This window comes from Manduca sexta, chromosome 28 (assembly GCF_014839805.1).
Source record: "Manduca sexta isolate Smith_Timp_Sample1 chromosome 28, JHU_Msex_v1.0, whole genome shotgun sequence".
In the NCBI taxonomy this organism is placed as follows: Eukaryota; Metazoa; Arthropoda; class Insecta; order Lepidoptera; family Sphingidae; genus Manduca; species Manduca sexta.
In genome coordinates this window covers 16,209,020-16,227,229 of record NC_051142.1, presented here as the reverse complement: position 1 = coordinate 16,227,229, position 18,210 = coordinate 16,209,020, and the positions used below count along the sequence as shown (strand labels likewise).

General features: G+C 44.7%; 2 protein-coding genes across 3 annotated transcripts in view; one reads left to right on the top strand and one right to left on the bottom strand.

Annotated features, from left to right (window-relative positions):
* Positions 1 to 222: 222 nt before the first annotated feature.
* On the top strand, positions 223 to 6,401 carry LOC115456186 (putative fatty acyl-CoA reductase CG5065). The gene is made up of 12 exons (XM_030185134.2): positions 223 to 297; positions 726 to 842; positions 1,451 to 1,608; positions 1,967 to 2,057; positions 2,465 to 2,610; positions 2,750 to 2,859; positions 3,062 to 3,145; positions 3,636 to 3,744; positions 3,960 to 4,036; positions 4,831 to 4,993; positions 5,352 to 5,609; positions 6,236 to 6,401. Exons 1-12 carry the CDS (start codon positions 223 to 225, stop codon positions 6,399 to 6,401), a joined length of 1,554 nt encoding a protein of 517 aa, XP_030040994.2.
* A 398-nt stretch (positions 6,402 to 6,799) lies between these two features.
* LOC115456206 overlaps positions 6,800 to 18,210 on the bottom strand; it is a 29,441-nt gene continuing 18,030 nt past the window's right edge. Inside the window, exons 38-53 of one of the 2 annotated variants that reach the window (XM_037444803.1) lie at positions 18,072 to 18,177; positions 17,433 to 17,525; positions 17,022 to 17,125; positions 16,610 to 16,657; positions 14,296 to 16,471; positions 13,171 to 13,226; positions 12,668 to 12,824; positions 11,542 to 11,668; positions 11,076 to 11,185; positions 10,608 to 10,769; positions 9,935 to 10,033; positions 9,519 to 9,606; positions 8,716 to 8,816; positions 8,066 to 8,140; positions 7,749 to 7,799; positions 6,800 to 7,282 (exon numbers count right to left, since the gene is read on the bottom strand). In XM_037444803.1, coding sequence (XP_037300700.1) covers positions 7,199 to 7,282; positions 7,749 to 7,799; positions 8,066 to 8,140; positions 8,716 to 8,816; positions 9,519 to 9,606; positions 9,935 to 10,033; positions 10,608 to 10,769; positions 11,076 to 11,185; positions 11,542 to 11,668; positions 12,668 to 12,824; positions 13,171 to 13,226; positions 14,296 to 16,471; positions 16,610 to 16,657; positions 17,022 to 17,125; positions 17,433 to 17,525; positions 18,072 to 18,177 — 3,637 coding nt within the window. In that variant the 3' untranslated portion in view covers positions 6,800 to 7,198. Of the gene's footprint in view, positions 7,283 to 7,748; positions 7,800 to 8,065; positions 8,141 to 8,715; positions 8,817 to 9,518; positions 9,607 to 9,934; positions 10,034 to 10,607; positions 10,770 to 11,075; positions 11,186 to 11,541; positions 11,669 to 12,667; positions 12,825 to 13,170; positions 13,227 to 14,295; positions 16,472 to 16,503; positions 16,658 to 17,021; positions 17,126 to 17,432; positions 17,526 to 18,071; positions 18,178 to 18,210 lie in introns of both variants that reach the window. The other variant, XM_037444804.1, reaches the window with a different exon arrangement.

Here is an 18,210-nt window from a genome sequence, read left to right as displayed (position 1 = left end):
ATAGTCGTCTTGTGACAATGTTGACTATAGTATTACTAAACGTATGCGACTAGGGAAATTTTACATTTATCTACGCTTTTTTCGAGACAGGTAAATCGACCAGGAGATTATTAGCGTATTTATGCTATTTTATATGCTTGCCATGCCTTGCATAATGATAATTTTGACACTTATAATGTGTAATGACATATCTTCTAGAAGTTTCCAGAACGTACTCCAATCATGGCACCATCAGTCCCGGAGTTTTATGCTGGGAAGTCTGTTTTCATAACAGGAGGAACAGGTTTTGTTGGAAAGGTAAGGAAATTTAATGGCATCTTAATACTCAACAATTCATAATTATTTATACAACTAGATGCGTGTAAATAACTATATTTTTTTCACGGCTGCGCTTTTTCGGGAACTGTAATATAAATTAATCGTCGCAGCAATGAAAAGTTATGTTTTAAAAACATATAGTAAGTAAAGGTCTGTTTCACAAGTTTCAGGAAAATTTTTATTGACGGTTCATCGTATTAAACTGCTAATGTATATTGATGGCTGATATATCGATTGTACTCATTTGATTACTATTTATTTGGGAGTACAATTATTAATTGTATAGTGCTTGACTTTGTATGTGGTCGGCTTATACTTTTATGTGACGAGTAGCATTTATGAAGTTGTGAAGGTTTACAGATTTTCTGATGTCATAAAAAATCTGTCTTAATATTAACTTATTACAGCTGTTGGTAGAGAAGCTACTGCGTGCTTGTCCAGATATCAGGACCATCTACTTATTAATTCGAGAAAAAAAGAATATCTCCGGTGAAGAGCGACTACAACAGATGTGCGAGTGTAAGGTATGTATTAAGGGAGGTCTTTTGTAAGTCTTAACCTAGTAAGCGAAAGTCCCTTTGGATACATACCATTATTGCTTCTCTAGTATAAAAAAGTCCATCTGGGAGATATACCATTACCACATACATACATTACATATAACACATACCATAAATGTGTCTAATGATTTCTTATATTTACGCGAATGTTAGACATTGAAAATTAAACTATTTAACGGATTTTTTCGCGGTTTTTATATTATTATTTTCTTCCGACGTTTCGAAGACTGCTGCCTTCGTGGTCAAGGGGGGGGGGGGGACTCCACACAGACACAGTAATTGAAAATAAAATAGATTTATTTTTATTTTCAATTGCTGTGTCTCTTGATGCCAAGCAGAAGTAACATTATGTTTAGTGAAGGTAGGTATGTATTGTCGGAAATATAAAATTACAGTATTTTATTTTTCTGGCGGTAGCACTTAAGTGCAGGCAATGTGTTAATTAAAGTCAATGTTACTCTTAGAGCTAGTATGGTGTTTGCTACCAAACGGGCTTGTCTCGTTAGTAAATTGTAAAGAAACTGACTGAAAAATCTTATGGACCAAAAGAAATTTGTAGTATTTATTCACAGGTTTTCGATCTTCTTCGTGAGAGGAACCCAGAGTTCTCTAAGAACCTGCGTCTGATTGGAGGTGATATCACGATAGACGGTCTCGGAATGTCGGAGGTGGACCGGCAGGAGTTAGTCGAACATTGTAATATTGTGTTCCACAGTGCTGCGTGTGTCAGGTACTATATTATCACACCTGGGTGCCATAGGGATAAGCAAAGATATATTTCTACAGTACATGATTTTGACAAACGTCTTTTGGCTCTATATTCTATTTATGTCCAAATGTTTTAAATATACGATTTATATTTTGTTCAGAATAATAGAAATTTGGCTATTTGACTTACATTAGGAGCTTAGCAAAATCGATCTTTTCGATTGCATCGTCTACGCTTGACTATCTACCTTATTTTTTACCATTTAAGTTTTAAAATACCTTTAATTGATTTAACACTTCAATAGTATTGCTATCCCATGCCTCATTAATCATATACCTTCGTCAGACGACAGTTCTGTACGTCCAGTTTTCGTCCCCAGGTTCGACCAGACTCTAAAAGTAGCAATCAATATAAACATCAAAGGTACATTAAGAGTACTGACTCTCGCCGAGTCTATGAAGAATATAGAAGTAAGTGCCTAAATCCAGGTCTAAATTGATAACACAATCGTTCATTACTAGTGAATGCGTATATATGCTGTGGAAGGTCCTTGAAAAAAGCTATGAAATGATAGCATTAAGTTCATTTGGCGGCATAGTGTATATATACATAGCTGTGTTTGATTTTATGTTATATAATATTTTGTGTAAAGATTTGCAGTGAAATTCATTATGCCTATTATTATCTTCAACCTTCAGTCCACTGTTGAATATAAGCCTTCCTAAAAATTTCTAGACCAACCTTTCAGAGGCTAGAGACAATTATGTTAATTGGGGTGACATTTCCACATAATATTTGACTACAATAATCATCTGATGATAAGCAGTGTTTATCGATGTCGAGTTCCTTAAGTATGTTATAGTTTTACTTTCCCCAGGCGTTCGTGCACGTGTCGACGGCGTACTGCAGGTGCGAGCTGCCACAGCTGTCCGAGCGACTTTACCCCGTCGTGCACGCGCCGCGTCGCCTGCTGCAGCTGCTGGAGTGGATGGATGATGATACCCTAGCTTACTTACAGCCCAAGTCAGTATTGCGGTAATATGCCTAAGTCAGTATTGAGGACTGCAGCATCACGGGCGTGGTTCTTACTCTTAGTATGGAGAGTTTAGGAATAATTGTTGTGATTATTTAAATTATGACTAAACTCAGTTTTATGTTGCAGACTGATTGCGTCGGAACCCAACACGTACTCCTACACAAAGGCTGTGACCGAGGACCTGGTGAATGAGTTCAGCAGCAAGTTCCCCGTTGCCATCGTCCGACCTTCTATAGGTAATACTGGGTAGTAAAAATTTTTTTTAGGATGTCGTCCCACTTCCCAGCTCATGGGAAGGTGGACCAGATTTTGACCAGTGTCGATCAACAACGCGTTTTTTGCCCGCGGTAATAAAAGTCTGTGCAACTTAACAGTTAGAAAATGTTCTGTTTTTAAATTATGGTTTAAAATTTCTAAACCTCTACAATTTTTTTCTAGTGATTGCAACTTGGAAGGAGCCCTTCGCAGGTTGGGTTGACGGCATGAATGGGGCCACAGGGATCGTCATCGGCAGTGGAAAAGGCAAGTAGCTTAGCCTACGTTTGTAAGATTGTTTATAGTTATTCTAGAATTCTGCATTGATCGAGTATGACTTTTAATATAGAGGGTGGATTTTAAGGTAGGGCTAGCAAGGCAGCACGTTAACCGCTGTAGCTATATACTTTTTAAGGAAGCTGTCCATCTTTTAAAAGACATTTCGATCTGCATTCCCAGATTTTGGAAAATTAAGTAGGATCATGAGCAACGCATGCAAAAACAGTTTTGATGCCAAACGATCTTGCTGACTATAGTGAGGCCAAAACAAAAAACTTTCTTCATACATTTTGTAGGAAATATGACTAAAATTTACTTTAAACATTATAAAACTGAAGATCTTAAAGTCTTTAAACATGATGGACAGTCTCCTAAGATATTTTTTTTTGTAGTTACTGCGTTTTAGTTTCCTTCCCTAGCTGCTCTATCTCAAAAATCCATCTGTATATCTACACTGTAAAATGATGTGTGTATACAGGAGTGATACGCACTATGCTTTGCGAGGCGAAGTACACGGTAGATGCCGTGGGAGTGGATGTGGTGGTCAACGGGTGCATTTTGGTTGCGTATGCGACTGCTCTTGATAAGTAAGTATGATAAATCTTTTAAAATATCGGGTGATTTTTTTTGGTTTGTACCATGCTTTATGTAATTTAAAGTTCTTGGTTATTTGTACATCTGAATTAATGCTAATTCATGGTTGCGACCAGATAAGTGACCCTATCGGCTGTACAACCAAAAATCTTTGCAAAAATCAGTACCCATAGAATACATTACATTTAGTACTTATGATGTATTACAGACTCAGAGAAACCCAGGTGTATAACTTGACGCTAAACAAGATGATCAGATTCTCATGGGCACATGTCCTTGAATTGGGTGAGTGATAGCATGATTTTAGATTCAGCCGTAGGTCTTGTTTTTAGTACAACATAAGGAAGTCCTTACTGCAAAGTGTAGAAATAGTGTTTTCCTAGACAACAAAAAAAAGACTTTGGGTTCGATTACCAGTTGGGGAACGAAATGTAAATGCGTTTTCATTCCAAAATATAATTTAAGTTTTATGGAATTATATTTTCGTCGAATTTAGAGATTAGATCGCTCCTAATTAAGAACATATTAAAATAAAAATAGTGCGATATTGTTGTTTTGACACTTCGGACTACTTTGGTGACACTGTTTTAATTGTTTTATATAAATAATTTCAGAATAATATTAGCTATTAGGATATCAGCGCCATCTCTTAGTAAATATCAGTACCCAAAAGTTTTATGTCCTATAATTAATGTAAAGATTGTTGTATAGTAGCGCCATCTGTTTTGAACTAAAGGAACTTTATATATGTAGAGCAAAGCGTAGAGTCTGTAATTAAAGACCGACCTTAGAGACGATAAACATACATTATTGTGAAACATTAGAGCCAAGTTCTTCGTTCTGAGTAGATTATTACTTCTTGCGTAGTATATTACTTTCTCTATGGATTACTTGGTAGTCTAACAAATTCTATGCCATTTCTTATTACTAACTTTATTATTTGATACGGCAACGCTTTGCAATTTTAAAAATCTGCGTAAATTATGGGAATGTTGGTAATTTTATCTTCATATCCTTATTTCCCAACTATAAACGTGAAAAAGAACTTATTATCAGCTGGCTTCAATCAATGGTTTCAGGTGAGAAGTGGATGCACCAGTACCCATTCACGGTGGCGCTGTGGTATCCTGGCGGCAACATACGCTCATACTGGATCACGTATCAGATCAGCAAGTTCTTCTACCATCTCTTACCGGCTTACCTGATTGATGGACTGCTGTTCTTGCTAAGAAGGGAGAGATTGTGAGTATTGAGGAAATTGGATCTCATGAGGACTATGTGACTGTTGGTTTTTCATTTTCGTTAATTGTACACCTAAGAGATCGAACGAGCAGTTTTTATTTCTATATAAGTGACAATTGTTCTTACTATTACTACTATTATAGTCTCATTTTACACTGTAGTCGTTACCTACTAGATAAATTAAAGTAGGAACGTAACATGGATATATTAAACAACAGCCTTCCCCACTCCTGAAGAAACAGCTTGAGAGCTCATTTTATTATATCTGCATATAATAATGCTATTTAATATATCTGCAGTAACTACTCAATACATAATTTCGCATAAAAGAGATCTAGAACCCAACATTATTTTTCAGTATGGTGAAACTCCAAGCCCGAATCTCTCACGGTTTAGAAGTCGTGCAATACTACACAACGAAGGAATGGCACTTCAACAACGAGAGGTTCCTGTCTCTCCACACTAGGATCAATGCAGAAGACCAGAGCACCTTCTACTTCGTCGATCCTCATATGGATATGGACCATTATTTTGAGAACTTTGTTCTTGGTATACGGCAGTATTGCTGCAAGGAAGACCCTGGGAACCTGCCGAGGGCTAGGAGATTGCATAGAATGTAAGTTAATATGAAGGGTACTCTATAGAATAACAATCACGAGGCCTGCTTGTAGATGTAACACTATTGATGTGGAGGCGAAGTTAAAAAACTATGTGGATTGTGAATTATCGCTTGCTTTAACGGTAAAGGAAAACATCGTGAGGAAACCTGCATACCTGAGAAGTTCTCAATAGGAATTTCGAGGGTTTGTGAAGTTTACCAATCCGCACTAGGCCAGCGTGGTGGACTACGGCCTAATCCCTCTCAGTAGTAGAGGAGACCTGTGCCCAACAGTGGGACAGTATATAATACAGGGCTGATGACATTACTATTACCAAATTGAAAAATATAATACGTACAAGTTACAAAAATGGGCGACAGCTTGTGTTCCCGGTTGTCAATTGGCATCGCGGATGTGCTCGCGTAAAACTGGGACAGAATATAGACAACTCGACCGCTCTGGGCATAGACAAACACAGTCTAGGATTAAATGACAAGGATATCAAATGATAAAGTACAGAACTGTAACTTGAGTATAATATCCTTCTAACTGCAACAAAATTATTCTCGGCGTGGAAAATGCTTGGTAGTTTACGTAGACTTTAAATGAGTATAAAATTTATTCCCGTTTTCTTATTTTGCAGACGCTACATCGTCGACAGAGCTGTGAAGTTATTCTTCTTGACTCTACTACTGTTATTCTTCTTCTCGAAGCGACATTACTTCCTCTCTTATGTGGAAATGCTTGACAATGCTTTTAAGAGTCTATCACCTTTTCCCATTATTAGGAGGGAAGATTATTTATATTGATAATTTTTATAAAATATCCGGATAGTAAGAGAACTTTCAATTAAATTTATTACAACTAGGACTACCACGTAGTTTCTCTTGTGGTAAGCGCCTGCAGACAAATTAAAGCAAACTCGGAATTAAAATGAATTGCACTTTATTCGTAGTTCTACTACTAACTCTATGCTCTGATCTGTATTGGGTAAGTCATTCTATTAGTTGTGTAAAATTGGGGATTTAGCACATATTTTAGAGCGTATGTGTCATATGATGTCCGTATGCTTAATGAGGTAAGCAGAAGTACACCAATTGCCCAGAGACTTATTATTTCGTCGCAAAAGTCGTTAAGTTGCTTTTTACGTCGTAATGAAAAATTGTAATATGTGTAAATAACTTGTGTTAAAATAAATAAAAGACAATTTAAAAAAATATATTTTATTGTAAATTTTCTATTTATACATTTTTTTTGTTACGAAATGTGGTACTAATTACAATACATTCACAGAACTAAATTTTGTAAACGACCTTTCACACTAGAGTTTCATTAACGCAACCCTTAACGTGGGATTTAACGACAGATCAAATGAATGAAAAAAATACCATTTTTAATAAACGAAGTTTGTAGTCTAAACCTTCATTACGTATAATACCCATAATCAACTTAAAATAGCAGTAAATGACTAAAATATAAGAGACAAAGAAGTTGTTTTTAAGCAAACATCAATCAGCAATCCGACTCTAATCATAACAAGTCCAAAGGCGTTCTCACGGTACATAACAGCGCGCAATAAACGCCAGTGTGAAAGTTCCGGCGCGTCTCAACGCTCGTGCTGGTTCAGTCTACGCAGACTCGTCACGTCCATGCCGTAGATCGAAAACGTGGCGGGCTCCTCGAAATGCACCTAAAGATTATTAGGCATTAAGATCCAAATTCAAATAATTGATGGAGGCAGTTAAAGTATTACGTAAGCAGGATTTTGGTGTTTTTACCCCCCCCGTCTCCGGCACTTAAAGTATTACGTTTTTACCCCCCCCCCCCCATTCCCTTCGTCAACAAAATTAAGCAAAGTTCTCCATGCACACGTAAGCATAATGTTTACAAAATCTGTTAATTTTTTTTTGTTTTTCTTTCATCATCATCAGCCGCAGGATGTCCACTGCTGAACATGGGCCTCCCCCAAAGATTTCCAGATCGACCTATTGGAAGCGGGCCCATTGTTTTTAATTGCTTATCTCATAAAAAAATTATGAACGTACCTATCACTGGTCAGAATCACTCCTTCTCCCATGTCATCAAAAATAAGCAAACCATAGACCCCCCACCCAGTTTCCTTCACAACTCTCAACAGGTGTGAACACTTCACTCACCCCTTTGTCTCCGCCAGCGTCCTCTTTAGATTTACTTCCCGTTGTACTAGCCTGTTAAAAAAAAAAAAAATCTATACTAACCACAAATAATATTACTTCTTCGAGACAAAATATAAAAATTTATTAATTGCATTAGAATTTATATTATGCATTTTAACCGTACACAATTTTATCTGCAAGCTTATTCTAGTCTATAAGAATGGCGACCATTAGTAATTATGCTGATTTTATTGACCCGAAACAAGGTTTTTTATTCCCTGTTTCAATAGAGGACGAGAACAAAGCAAAGAGGACAAATAATTTAAACTTGTACAAACTTTATCGTCATTTTCTCCAGTATACTTGACCATCGGTGGCACGTTAGGACACAACTTCTCCGCCAGAGTTTGCACCTGTAACGACAAACGAGTGATGTGATTATAATGAATACTTTATGCAGCTAAAAAGCAACATTTAGATTAAATAGGATGGAATGGAATGTTATGGGATGGGATGGGATGGAGTGGAATGGGATGTGATGTGATGGAATGGAATGGGATGGGATGGGATGGGATCTGGTGGGATGGAATGGGGTGGGCTGTGACAGGTTAGAATGAAATAATCAAAAAAAAAATTCTGAACTCATCACTCACGATACTCAATTTTATTCTCTTGTGTTTTATTGTGGAATGAGGGATAAGAGTCGCTGAAAAATGTTGTGTTTATATGTATGTATGTGTGGCCGGCAAAGGGGAGGGTCTCCCTATTTGATACAATGGCCAGTCCGGCGTTATCGTAAGTGCAGAGACGATGTTCCAGAGGAGGAGGGCTACAGCATAGCATGTTTCGTTCGCCCCTCCTCAGCGTGCCCCTCTTGAGAAGGGTACAGTCTGGTTGATTTATGTGAATGCAGTGAGTTGACTGCGTAGTAGCAATAGTTAGTATTATTTTTCATTAAAGGATAGCATTCATGAATAATGGTACTCACATTAGGAAACTGCGAGAAGCAAGCCCTCGCTCTACCGATGCAGGGTGGCGCCACCGCTCTACCATACCGATCTCTATCCGCCGGGTCGAACATGTAGTAACCTGAACACGTCAGAATAATAACGCTGCTGGTAGCATTTGCGATAGGCATGTTAGTGTGAGATAGCTTGTTTTTAAATGAGAATAGTTAATTTAGGACTTTTATTAAGCGATTAGTCATGTTAGTGTGAGACAGTTTGTTTTCTATGTAAATAGGTAATTTAGGTCCCTTGTTAATCAATTGGTAAGCGTTTACCAATTTATTACCTTCGGATTTTATGAACCTCCAGTCGAGTTCTTAATATTATCCACTGGAAGCAAGATATTAGTAAGCTTGAATATCGATCACCGTACACAAGGTGTAAAACTCGCCATGGTGTCCCACGTTAGCGTGTGATTTGGGATCAGTTTCTATATCCGGTTTCAAGGCCGGCATAATTATGTCCACTGGCGCGAGGTAATCGTTCGTCAATAGATATTATCTAGACCCCGTAACACTTACTAGCAGTGAAGGTCGTGTAAAAAAGTGGCATTATATCTACATAATATACTTATAATAACGTCAGTATGCTATGTGCCATTTGTTTCAGGAGCTTCAAAAATGATTTATCAAAATATAAGAAACGTTAACTTTTGCGTGAAGCATAGATTTATAAAACTCATAAAAGACGTCAGTATGTAGGTCTATATTTTTTTCCAACCAATACATTAAGCAAAGGTTTAATAAAACAGTGTAATTGATTTTGAAACATGTAGAGTCCGTACCTCTGGGCGTCCTGAACAGCGCCACAGCGAAGGTTCCGTCTCCAGCTACCAGAACACCAGATTTCTCCTCGCGGAAGAACTCTGTCAACTGGAAAAGACCATTTACCATTTCCCGGTACCAAAACGTCACTGTTATAACCTATTTATTCACTTGAACAACAAATAATTTTACTTATTTGACAATTTTTTTTATTCACATCCAGGTTTACACTTATTCTTTTCTCTTGTATCATGTTCTTCTATCTTGAGTGCTACTCCGTACTCAACCACAAGCTGTCAATATTAACCATACTAAAGACAGTTGAATGGATTGCAGTTCAATTCAGTTGAACACAGTGAATGTTCGAAACGCCAAGTCTAGTACGTAGTACATAAATATCGATGCATAAAGTATATTCTAGAAACTCATTCCTTACCTGCTGCAACAGGTCCTCATCGATGATACCTTTGTGTCTCGCTTGGAACACCACCACGCGACACACGCAGTTACCAGGTGTGTAGAACTTGCGCAACACCTGGTCACACAGAGATAGGTTCGTTATCAGATCATGGGACAGAAGTAAGTTATGTGAATTAAGTAGGTACAGTAGTTAACACGGAGTTTCTTTCTGCCTTTCTTCTCCGGGTAGTCATCACTTAGGTAGCTAGTGAAAGGCTGGTAGGTTAGCTAGGTTAGGGCTCATGTCCTCGCCGGTGAGGATCGCGACGCGTTACCCTTCTATTTCCCCCTACTTGCCAGCCCGAGCTGGTTACTTCGGTTTGTACCTTGTCTTTTGTATAAATTTTATCCCTAATTTAAAATGTCCATAGTTATATAGGTAATTTTAATAGTTGTTTAGAAATAATAATAATTATTCTTATGCTTTGTTTTGACGTATCATAAGTGCAACTTTGTTCGTATACGTGATAAATATAATATATATTTTATTTTTTTAGGTGCACCTCGGCTTTGGAATTGGGTACGTAGGCATTAATGATTTATGAAATTAAATAAATTGTATAAAGAGTGTGGAAATAATAGAGTGTAAGGTTTTAGTAGAGCACAGCATAGAATGTAGCGTGTAACGTGTTGCTTGTGACGTGTAGCACCTGTTCAATGGTGAGTATGTTGGAACGTGGCTTGAAGTGTAGGCACGAGTCCTGGTGGAGCTGGTCGCCGCTGTCCAGGATTTGGTCCAGCGTGGAGGAACACCAGCGGCACACGTCTTCCACGCGAGACATTGCCACCGCCATCACGCAGCACGCCAGAGCCTAAACAAAAAATACAAACCCCGACAGTCACACGTGATTGTGTTATATTATTTTAATATAAGCGCTTCTGATAATGTCTACTCGATGTACTGCAGATATCTATTCAAGCACAAATTCCAGACTCCGGGATGGTGTTGAGTAGAAATACCCAATCACTTTGCCCGACCCGGGTATTCAACCCTAGACCCTACGACAGTCGTACCGAATAAAATTACGCCATTGACACAGTCAATTCTCATAGCATCTGTTTTGAGTCTCGCAGAGAAAGTTTTTTACTATCAGCCCATTTCTGACATATTCCCATACCTGGTGACCTCTCGAAGCGTACGGGAACCTTCGGCACGCGATGGAGTGCTGCGCGGAGAGGTACTGAGTGCCGTCCGTCATCACCAGCCAACCGTTGGTGTTGCGCTGACCTGCGCACAGTTTTGTCCGAATTAAACCTTCTTGATTGTAAGAACAAAACTTGGGGTTGATAATAGAAACTGTTTTGAACCACTTTCGAGAATTTGGGGCGTTTATCGCGAAGGAATTGATACAATGTACACCTTTTTGGACGAATTGTGTTGAAATTGATTTATTTATTTTGAGAGTTTACAACAGAGAACACACATTACATTATTTGCTGTATAACGGCAGAAGATAGCTGTGTTTCTCTACTTACAGTAAACTACAGCATGCATCATAACTTACATGATATTAGTAAATTTTGTTTTTTTTTTATATCTGGAGATACCATTTGTCACTACACACTACTCTTTTTCGTTTATACCTTTGGGCTTGTTCATCTCGCGGTCCCTGTTCTCGGAGGCTCGCTGTGCGTCGAGGCAGGTGGCGCTGCCGGGCGGATGCTTGCGGTCTCCTTCCGAAGCGCGACGCTTGCTGCCGTCTATACCCACCTGGTGTTACGAATAATGTTGATAGGACCCTTTCTTTTCATTTTATCCGTGGTGATTTATAACTAGCTTATCTAGTTGTAAACGTCTATCCTTGAGGTTAAAACGCCTCCTTAGATCATTATTTTGTCACCCGCATTGCTATTAAAAGCGGCGATAGCCTAGTTGGGTGTGGAATGGACTGCCAAGACGAATGTCCGCAGGTTCAAAACCCAAGGGCACACACCTCTGACTTTTCTAAAATCATGTGTGTATTCTTTGTGAATTTATCATTCGCTTTAACGGTGAAGGAAAACATCGTGAGGAAACCTGCACATCTGAGAAGTTCTCTATAGGAATTTCGAAGGTGTGTGAAGTCTACCAATCGGCACTAGGCCAGCGTGGTGGACTAAGGCCTAATCCCTGTCAGTAGTAGAGGAGGCCCGTGCTCAGCAGTGGGCAAGTATATAATACAGGGCTGATATAATTTTTATTATTTATTGCTATGGAGGGTTGTGGACAATTAATATTTCCAACTCCTCCCTATCTTTCTATTTGATTAATTTCGTTGCGGGATAATGACATATTAGTTTTCCCTGAGACTCGTGAGCTTCACTGCTCGGTGTAATATAATGCGTGCTACTGCTGATCCTGGCTTACAGGAGGTGTAGTGGTGGGCTTGAGGGCGGGAAAGTCTCTCTTGTGTTATAAAGATAGTTTACTTATGTTTTCTGGTCGCTATCCAGGCGGATATTTTTGTATTCGTGCACGGCAAAATTGCCACTGCACCTTATGTGTAGTGAGGTCCAATAGAATGTCGACTGATGAAAGATGATTACCCCTCGGCAGTCGGCATAATTATGCCGGCCTTTTAGAACTGGACACGCTGATCCCAGAACGCGACACACTTGGGCCACTATAACGGGTTTTACCATCTTGTGTACGGTATCCGGGCGGATATAAAATATATCTACCACCACATATATATATCCTACCACCAGCAAATCTTTACTCTGTTTCTACCTTGCTAGTGGCGGGCACTAGCTTCACCCCCGGCGGCGCCTGCACCAGCGGCGGCTCCACCCCGCCCAGCTTCTTGATCGGCTGCACCGTCACCGATATGGCGTACAGTTGGAAATCGTGTTTCGGACGTTCTGTCACTGGCACATTTTGTAAGTACCTGAGAGAGAAGGTTGGATTTATTATAGTGTACGAAGGTTACTGATAACCTAATTCTCTGTTCAATCTAAGAGTTATTTATACATACATATATAATCAGAAAAGTGTATGCTCGACTTCCTAAATGTGCTAAAAAAGCGCTTGTGCATTAGCAAAATTCAATTTACAACTAAAATATACAATAAGAGTTATCTGTTGCTGGAGAGATGTAACACCACATTACGTCAGCTATAACCCATTTAATAAGTGGGGACCCTGTTGCGGTTATTGGAACACCAAGTTAAATACTAGTTGCGACTCCGTGTCATATGTCGGCCGCTCACGTTATTGTTTACAATTTTACTCACGCATACGCCATTAATTTTGATGATGTAAAAGTCATCACGCAAGCGGCGCCGTCATCCTGCAAGAAGATAAATCTGATGCGTTATAGAAAACGAGAGATCTTATTAACGTAAAAAAGCAAAAACTTTCCATGCTTATAGACATTCTAACATTTTACAAAAAAAGAAATGAAATACCGCCTTTTAGGCCACTGGGATTTTTGTACTAGGTATGTAGTAGGGCGGCGCGCCCGCACAGCGCCACACCGCCACCGCCAGCGGCACCGACCACAGGATGTAAGAGTAAGGTGAGTGCGGCACCTGTCCGTCGGCGCGCAGTCCCGTGGGTCCGCAGGCGTGCGGCTCGAGCATGTAGTAGGGCGGCGCGCCCGCACAGCGCCACACCGCCACCGCCAGCGGCACCGACCACAGGATGTAAGAGTAAGGTGAGTGCGGCACCTGTCCGTCGGCGCGCAGTCCCGTGGGTCCGCAGGCGTGCGGCTCGAGCATGTAGTAGGGCGGCGCGCCCGCACAGCGCCACACCGCCACCGCCAGCGGCACCGACCACAGGATGTAAGAGTAAGGTGAGTGCGGCACCTGTCCGTCGGCGCGCAGTCCCGTGGGTCCGCAGGCGTGCGGCTCGAGCATGTAGTAGGGCGGCGCGCCCGCACAGCGCCACACCGCCACCGCCAGCGGCACCGACCACAGGATGTAAGAGTAAGGTGAGTGCGGCACCTGTCCGTCGGCGCGCAGTCCCGTGGGTCCGCAGGCGTGCGGCTCGAGCATGTAGTAGGGCGGCGCGCCCGCACAGCGCCACACCGCCACCGCCAGCGGCACCGACCACAGGATGTAAGAGTAAGGTGAGTGCGGCACCTGTCCGTCGGCGCGCAGTCCCGTGGGTCCGCAGGCGTGCGGCTCGAGCATGTAGTAGGGCGGCGCGCCCGCACAGCGCCACACCGCCACCGCCAGCGGCACCGACCACAGGATGTAAGAGTAAGGTGAGTGCGGCACCTGTCCGTCGGCGCGCAGTCCCGTGGGTCCGCAGGCGTGCGGCTCGAGCATGTAGTAGGGCGGCGCGCCCGCACAGCGCCACACCGCCACCGCCAGCGGCACCGACCACAGGATGTAAGAGTAAGGTGAGTGCGGCACCTGTCCGTCGGCGCGCAGTCCCGTGGGTCCGCAGGCGTGCGGCTCGAGCATGTAGTAGGGCGGCGCGCCCGCACAGCGCCACACCGCCACCGCCAGCGGCACCGACCACAGGATGTAAGAGTAAGGTGAGTGCGGCACCTGTCCGTCGGCGCGCAGTCCCGTGGGTCCGCAGGCGTGCGGCTCGAGCATGTAGTAGGGCGGCGCGCCCGCACAGCGCCACACCGCCACCGCCAGCGGCACCGACCACAGGATGTAAGAGTAAGGTGAGTGCGGCACCTGTCCGTCGGCGCGCAGTCCCGTGGGTCCGCAGGCGTGCGGCTCGAGCATGTAGTAGGGCGGCGCGCCCGCACAGCGCCACACCGCCACCGCCAGCGGCACCGACCACAGGATGTAAGAGTAAGGTGAGTGCGGCACCTGTCCGTCGGCGCGCAGTCCCGTGGGTCCGCAGGCGTGCGGCTCGAGCATGTAGTAGGGCGGCGCGCCCGCACAGCGCCACACCGCCACCGCCAGCGGCACCGACCACAGGATGTAAGAGTAAGGTGAGTGCGGCACCTGTCCGTCGGCGCGCAGTCCCGTGGGTCCGCAGGCGTGCGGCTCGAGCATGTAGTAGGGCGGCGCGCCCGCACAGCGCCACACCGCCACCGCCAGCGGCACCGACCACAGGATGTAAGAGTAAGGTGAGTGCGGCACCTGTCCGTCGGCGCGCAGTCCCGTGGGTCCGCAGGCGTGCGGCTCGAGCATGTAGTAGGGCGGCGCGCCCGCACAGCGCCACACCGCCACCGCCAGCGGCACCGACCACAGGATGTAAGAGTAAGGTGAGTGCGGCACCTGTCCGTCGGCGCGCAGTCCCGTGGGTCCGCAGGCGTGCGGCTCGAGCATGTAGTAGGGCGGCGCGCCCGCACAGCGCCACACCGCCACCGCCAGCGGCACCGACCACAGGATGTAAGAGTAAGGTGAGTGCGGCACCTGTCCGTCGGCGCGCAGTCCCGTGGGTCCGCAGGCGTGCGGCTCGAGCATGTAGTAGGGCGGCGCGCCCGCACAGCGCCACACCGCCACCGCCAGCGGCACCGACCACAGGATGTAAGAGTAAGGTGAGTGCGGCACCTGTCCGTCGGCGCGCAGTCCCGTGGGTCCGCAGGCGTGCGGCTCGAGCATGTAGTAGGGCGGCGCGCCCGCACAGCGCCACACCGCCACCGCCAGCGGCACCGACCACAGGATGTAAGAGTAAGGTGAGTGCGGCACCTGTCCGTCGGCGCGCAGTCCCGTGGGTCCGCAGGCGTGCGGCTCGAGCATGTAGTAGGGCGGCGCGCCCGCACAGCGCCACACCGCCACCGCCAGCGGCACCGACCACAGGATGTAAGAGTAAGGTGAGTGCGGCACCTGTCCGTCGGCGCGCAGTCCCGTGGGTCCGCAGGCGTGCGGCTCGAGCATGTAGTAGGGCGGCGCGCCCGCACAGCGCCACACCGCCACCGCCAGCGGCACCGACCACAGGATGTAAGAGTAAGGTGAGTGCGGCACCTGTCCGTCGGCGCGCAGTCCCGTGGGTCCGCAGGCGTGCGGCTCGAGCATGTAGTAGGGCGGCGCGCCCGCACAGCGCCACACCGCCACCGCCAGCGGCACCGACCACAGGATGTAAGAGTAAGGTGAGTGCGGCACCTGTCCGTCGGCGCGCAGTCCCGTGGGTCCGCAGGCGTGCGGCTCGAGCATGTAGTAGGGCGGCGCGCCCGCACAGCGCCACACCGCCACCGCCAGCGGCACCGACCACAGGATGTAAGAGTAAGGTGAGTGCGGCACCTGTCCGTCGGCGCGCAGTCCCGTGGGTCCGCAGGCGTGCGGCTCGAGCATGTAGTAGGGCGGCGCGCCCGCACAGCGCCACACCGCCACCGCCAGCGGCACCGACCACAGGATGTAAGAGTAAGGTGAGTGCGGCACCTGTCCGTCGGCGCGCAGTCCCGTGGGTCCGCAGGCGTGCGGCTCGAGCATGTAGTAGGGCGGCGCGCCCGCACAGCGCCACACCGCCACCGCCAGCGGCACCGACCACAGGATGTAAGAGTAAGGTGAGTGCGGCACCTGTCCGTCGGCGCGCAGTCCCGTGGGTCCGCAGGCGTGCGGCTCGAGCATGTAGTAGGGCGGCGCGCCCGCACAGCGCCACACCGCCACCGCCAGCGGCACCGACCACAGGATGTAAGAGTAAGGTGAGTGCGGCACCTGTCCGTCGGCGCGCAGTCCCGTGGGTCCGCAGGCGTGCGGCTCGAGCATGTAGTAGGGCGGCGCGCCCGCACAGCGCCACACCGCCACCGCCAGCGGCACCGACCACAGAATGCCGTGCGTGTGTGACTCGAAAAAACGCTCCAGCGCACATCTGCTTGGGCGATAACAATGTACTGTATCACTAATCTAAGGTTCTATGTATATAATTTAATTATTACATCAAATATATCACATAATGCAAGTCATTTTCAATGAACATTTTCCATAGTCCTGAAAGATAAATAAGGAGCGAGTCGTGAATAATTGTCTTTTCATATAGTCAGTTGAAGAAAACTTTGCTATTTCGAGCAATTTCTGGAAGTATAAATATGTCAGACATACAAAATCCTGTCCTAACACATAAGCTATACTACTCCTGGCTTCTAGAATCTATTGCATCTCACATTAGACTTCAAAAGAAACCGTTAGCTGCTCTTTCGGAGTTCTTCAGAGTACATCATTAAATCAGCACTAACCTAACAGTCATGTCCGACGGTTCCTTCTGCTCCAGCTTGCCGGAGTACACAGACTCCAGCTCGTAGCGGACGTAGTTCACGCCCAAGATGAACCTCTTTAGGACCTGACGCAACAAGAGAAAGGTCACACGCATTATCAAACACCATTCTAGACTTTGCCCTGAGCTAATGGTGCATTTTCAATTCCGATACCTCATTTAATGTTCATTATGACAAGTCGCTGTATGCGGGCCGCTTCCTATAGATTGATCTGGAAACCTTTGGGGGAGGCTCATGTTCAGCAGGGGACATTCTATAGCTGATGATGATGATTCAACTTATCTTAATAACGTTCAGTATAACTACACAAATACCAATAATCATGAAGATATAAAAGACTGCGTTCAGTAGAAATATGACAGATATATTTACCTGTAGAGGTAGAAGTACATCTTCACCCGGTCTGAACTCATATCCAAGAGCTCCCAGCGACGCTGAGAACAGCTGCCCAGCCACTGTCATAACCTGCCGGGGAGACAATAGATTTATAAAACATAGATTCATCCAATATTTAGCTGTTTAACAGAGTAACTAACTTATATAACTCATGGTTGTATAGTGTATAAATAAAACCAGACCAAACCAGGCTAGAACCAAGAAGTAAATACCTCATAAGCTTTAATGATATGCTTGATATGCCAGGTTTCACAGTGGTTTTACTTGGTTTTCCAGGAACACAAGGATTTATTTACACACACACATTACCGAGGAACTGAAGAGGTAGGCTGAGGCGCAATTAGTGCACCCGTTTTCTGTAGTGTGTGGTCGGTCCTATGATGTGATAGGCCATATCGAGCACAAGTTCTAGATTCCAAGTTGGTACTGAGTAGGAAATGCCAACATAACTTTGCTCTACCAAGACATTAGCACTGCAGTTGTACCGTAATACAACTATGCCAACGAGGCAGTCATGAAGTATTTATGTACGCATTCCGTTTATTTGTTTCCTCCAAAACTGTTAATCTGTAAATATTGAAAAATAGACTAAGTAGGCCAGGTTTGACGAGTCACCTGATCGACAGTCCTGGCGGTCCAGAGATGTGGTCTCCTAACGTGCGAGACACACGCGCCCACTATCGCGCCGCACGACGACTGCAGCGCCGCCTCACGACTGAACCTGACCACAAAGGAAAATCGTATCCATATTTTC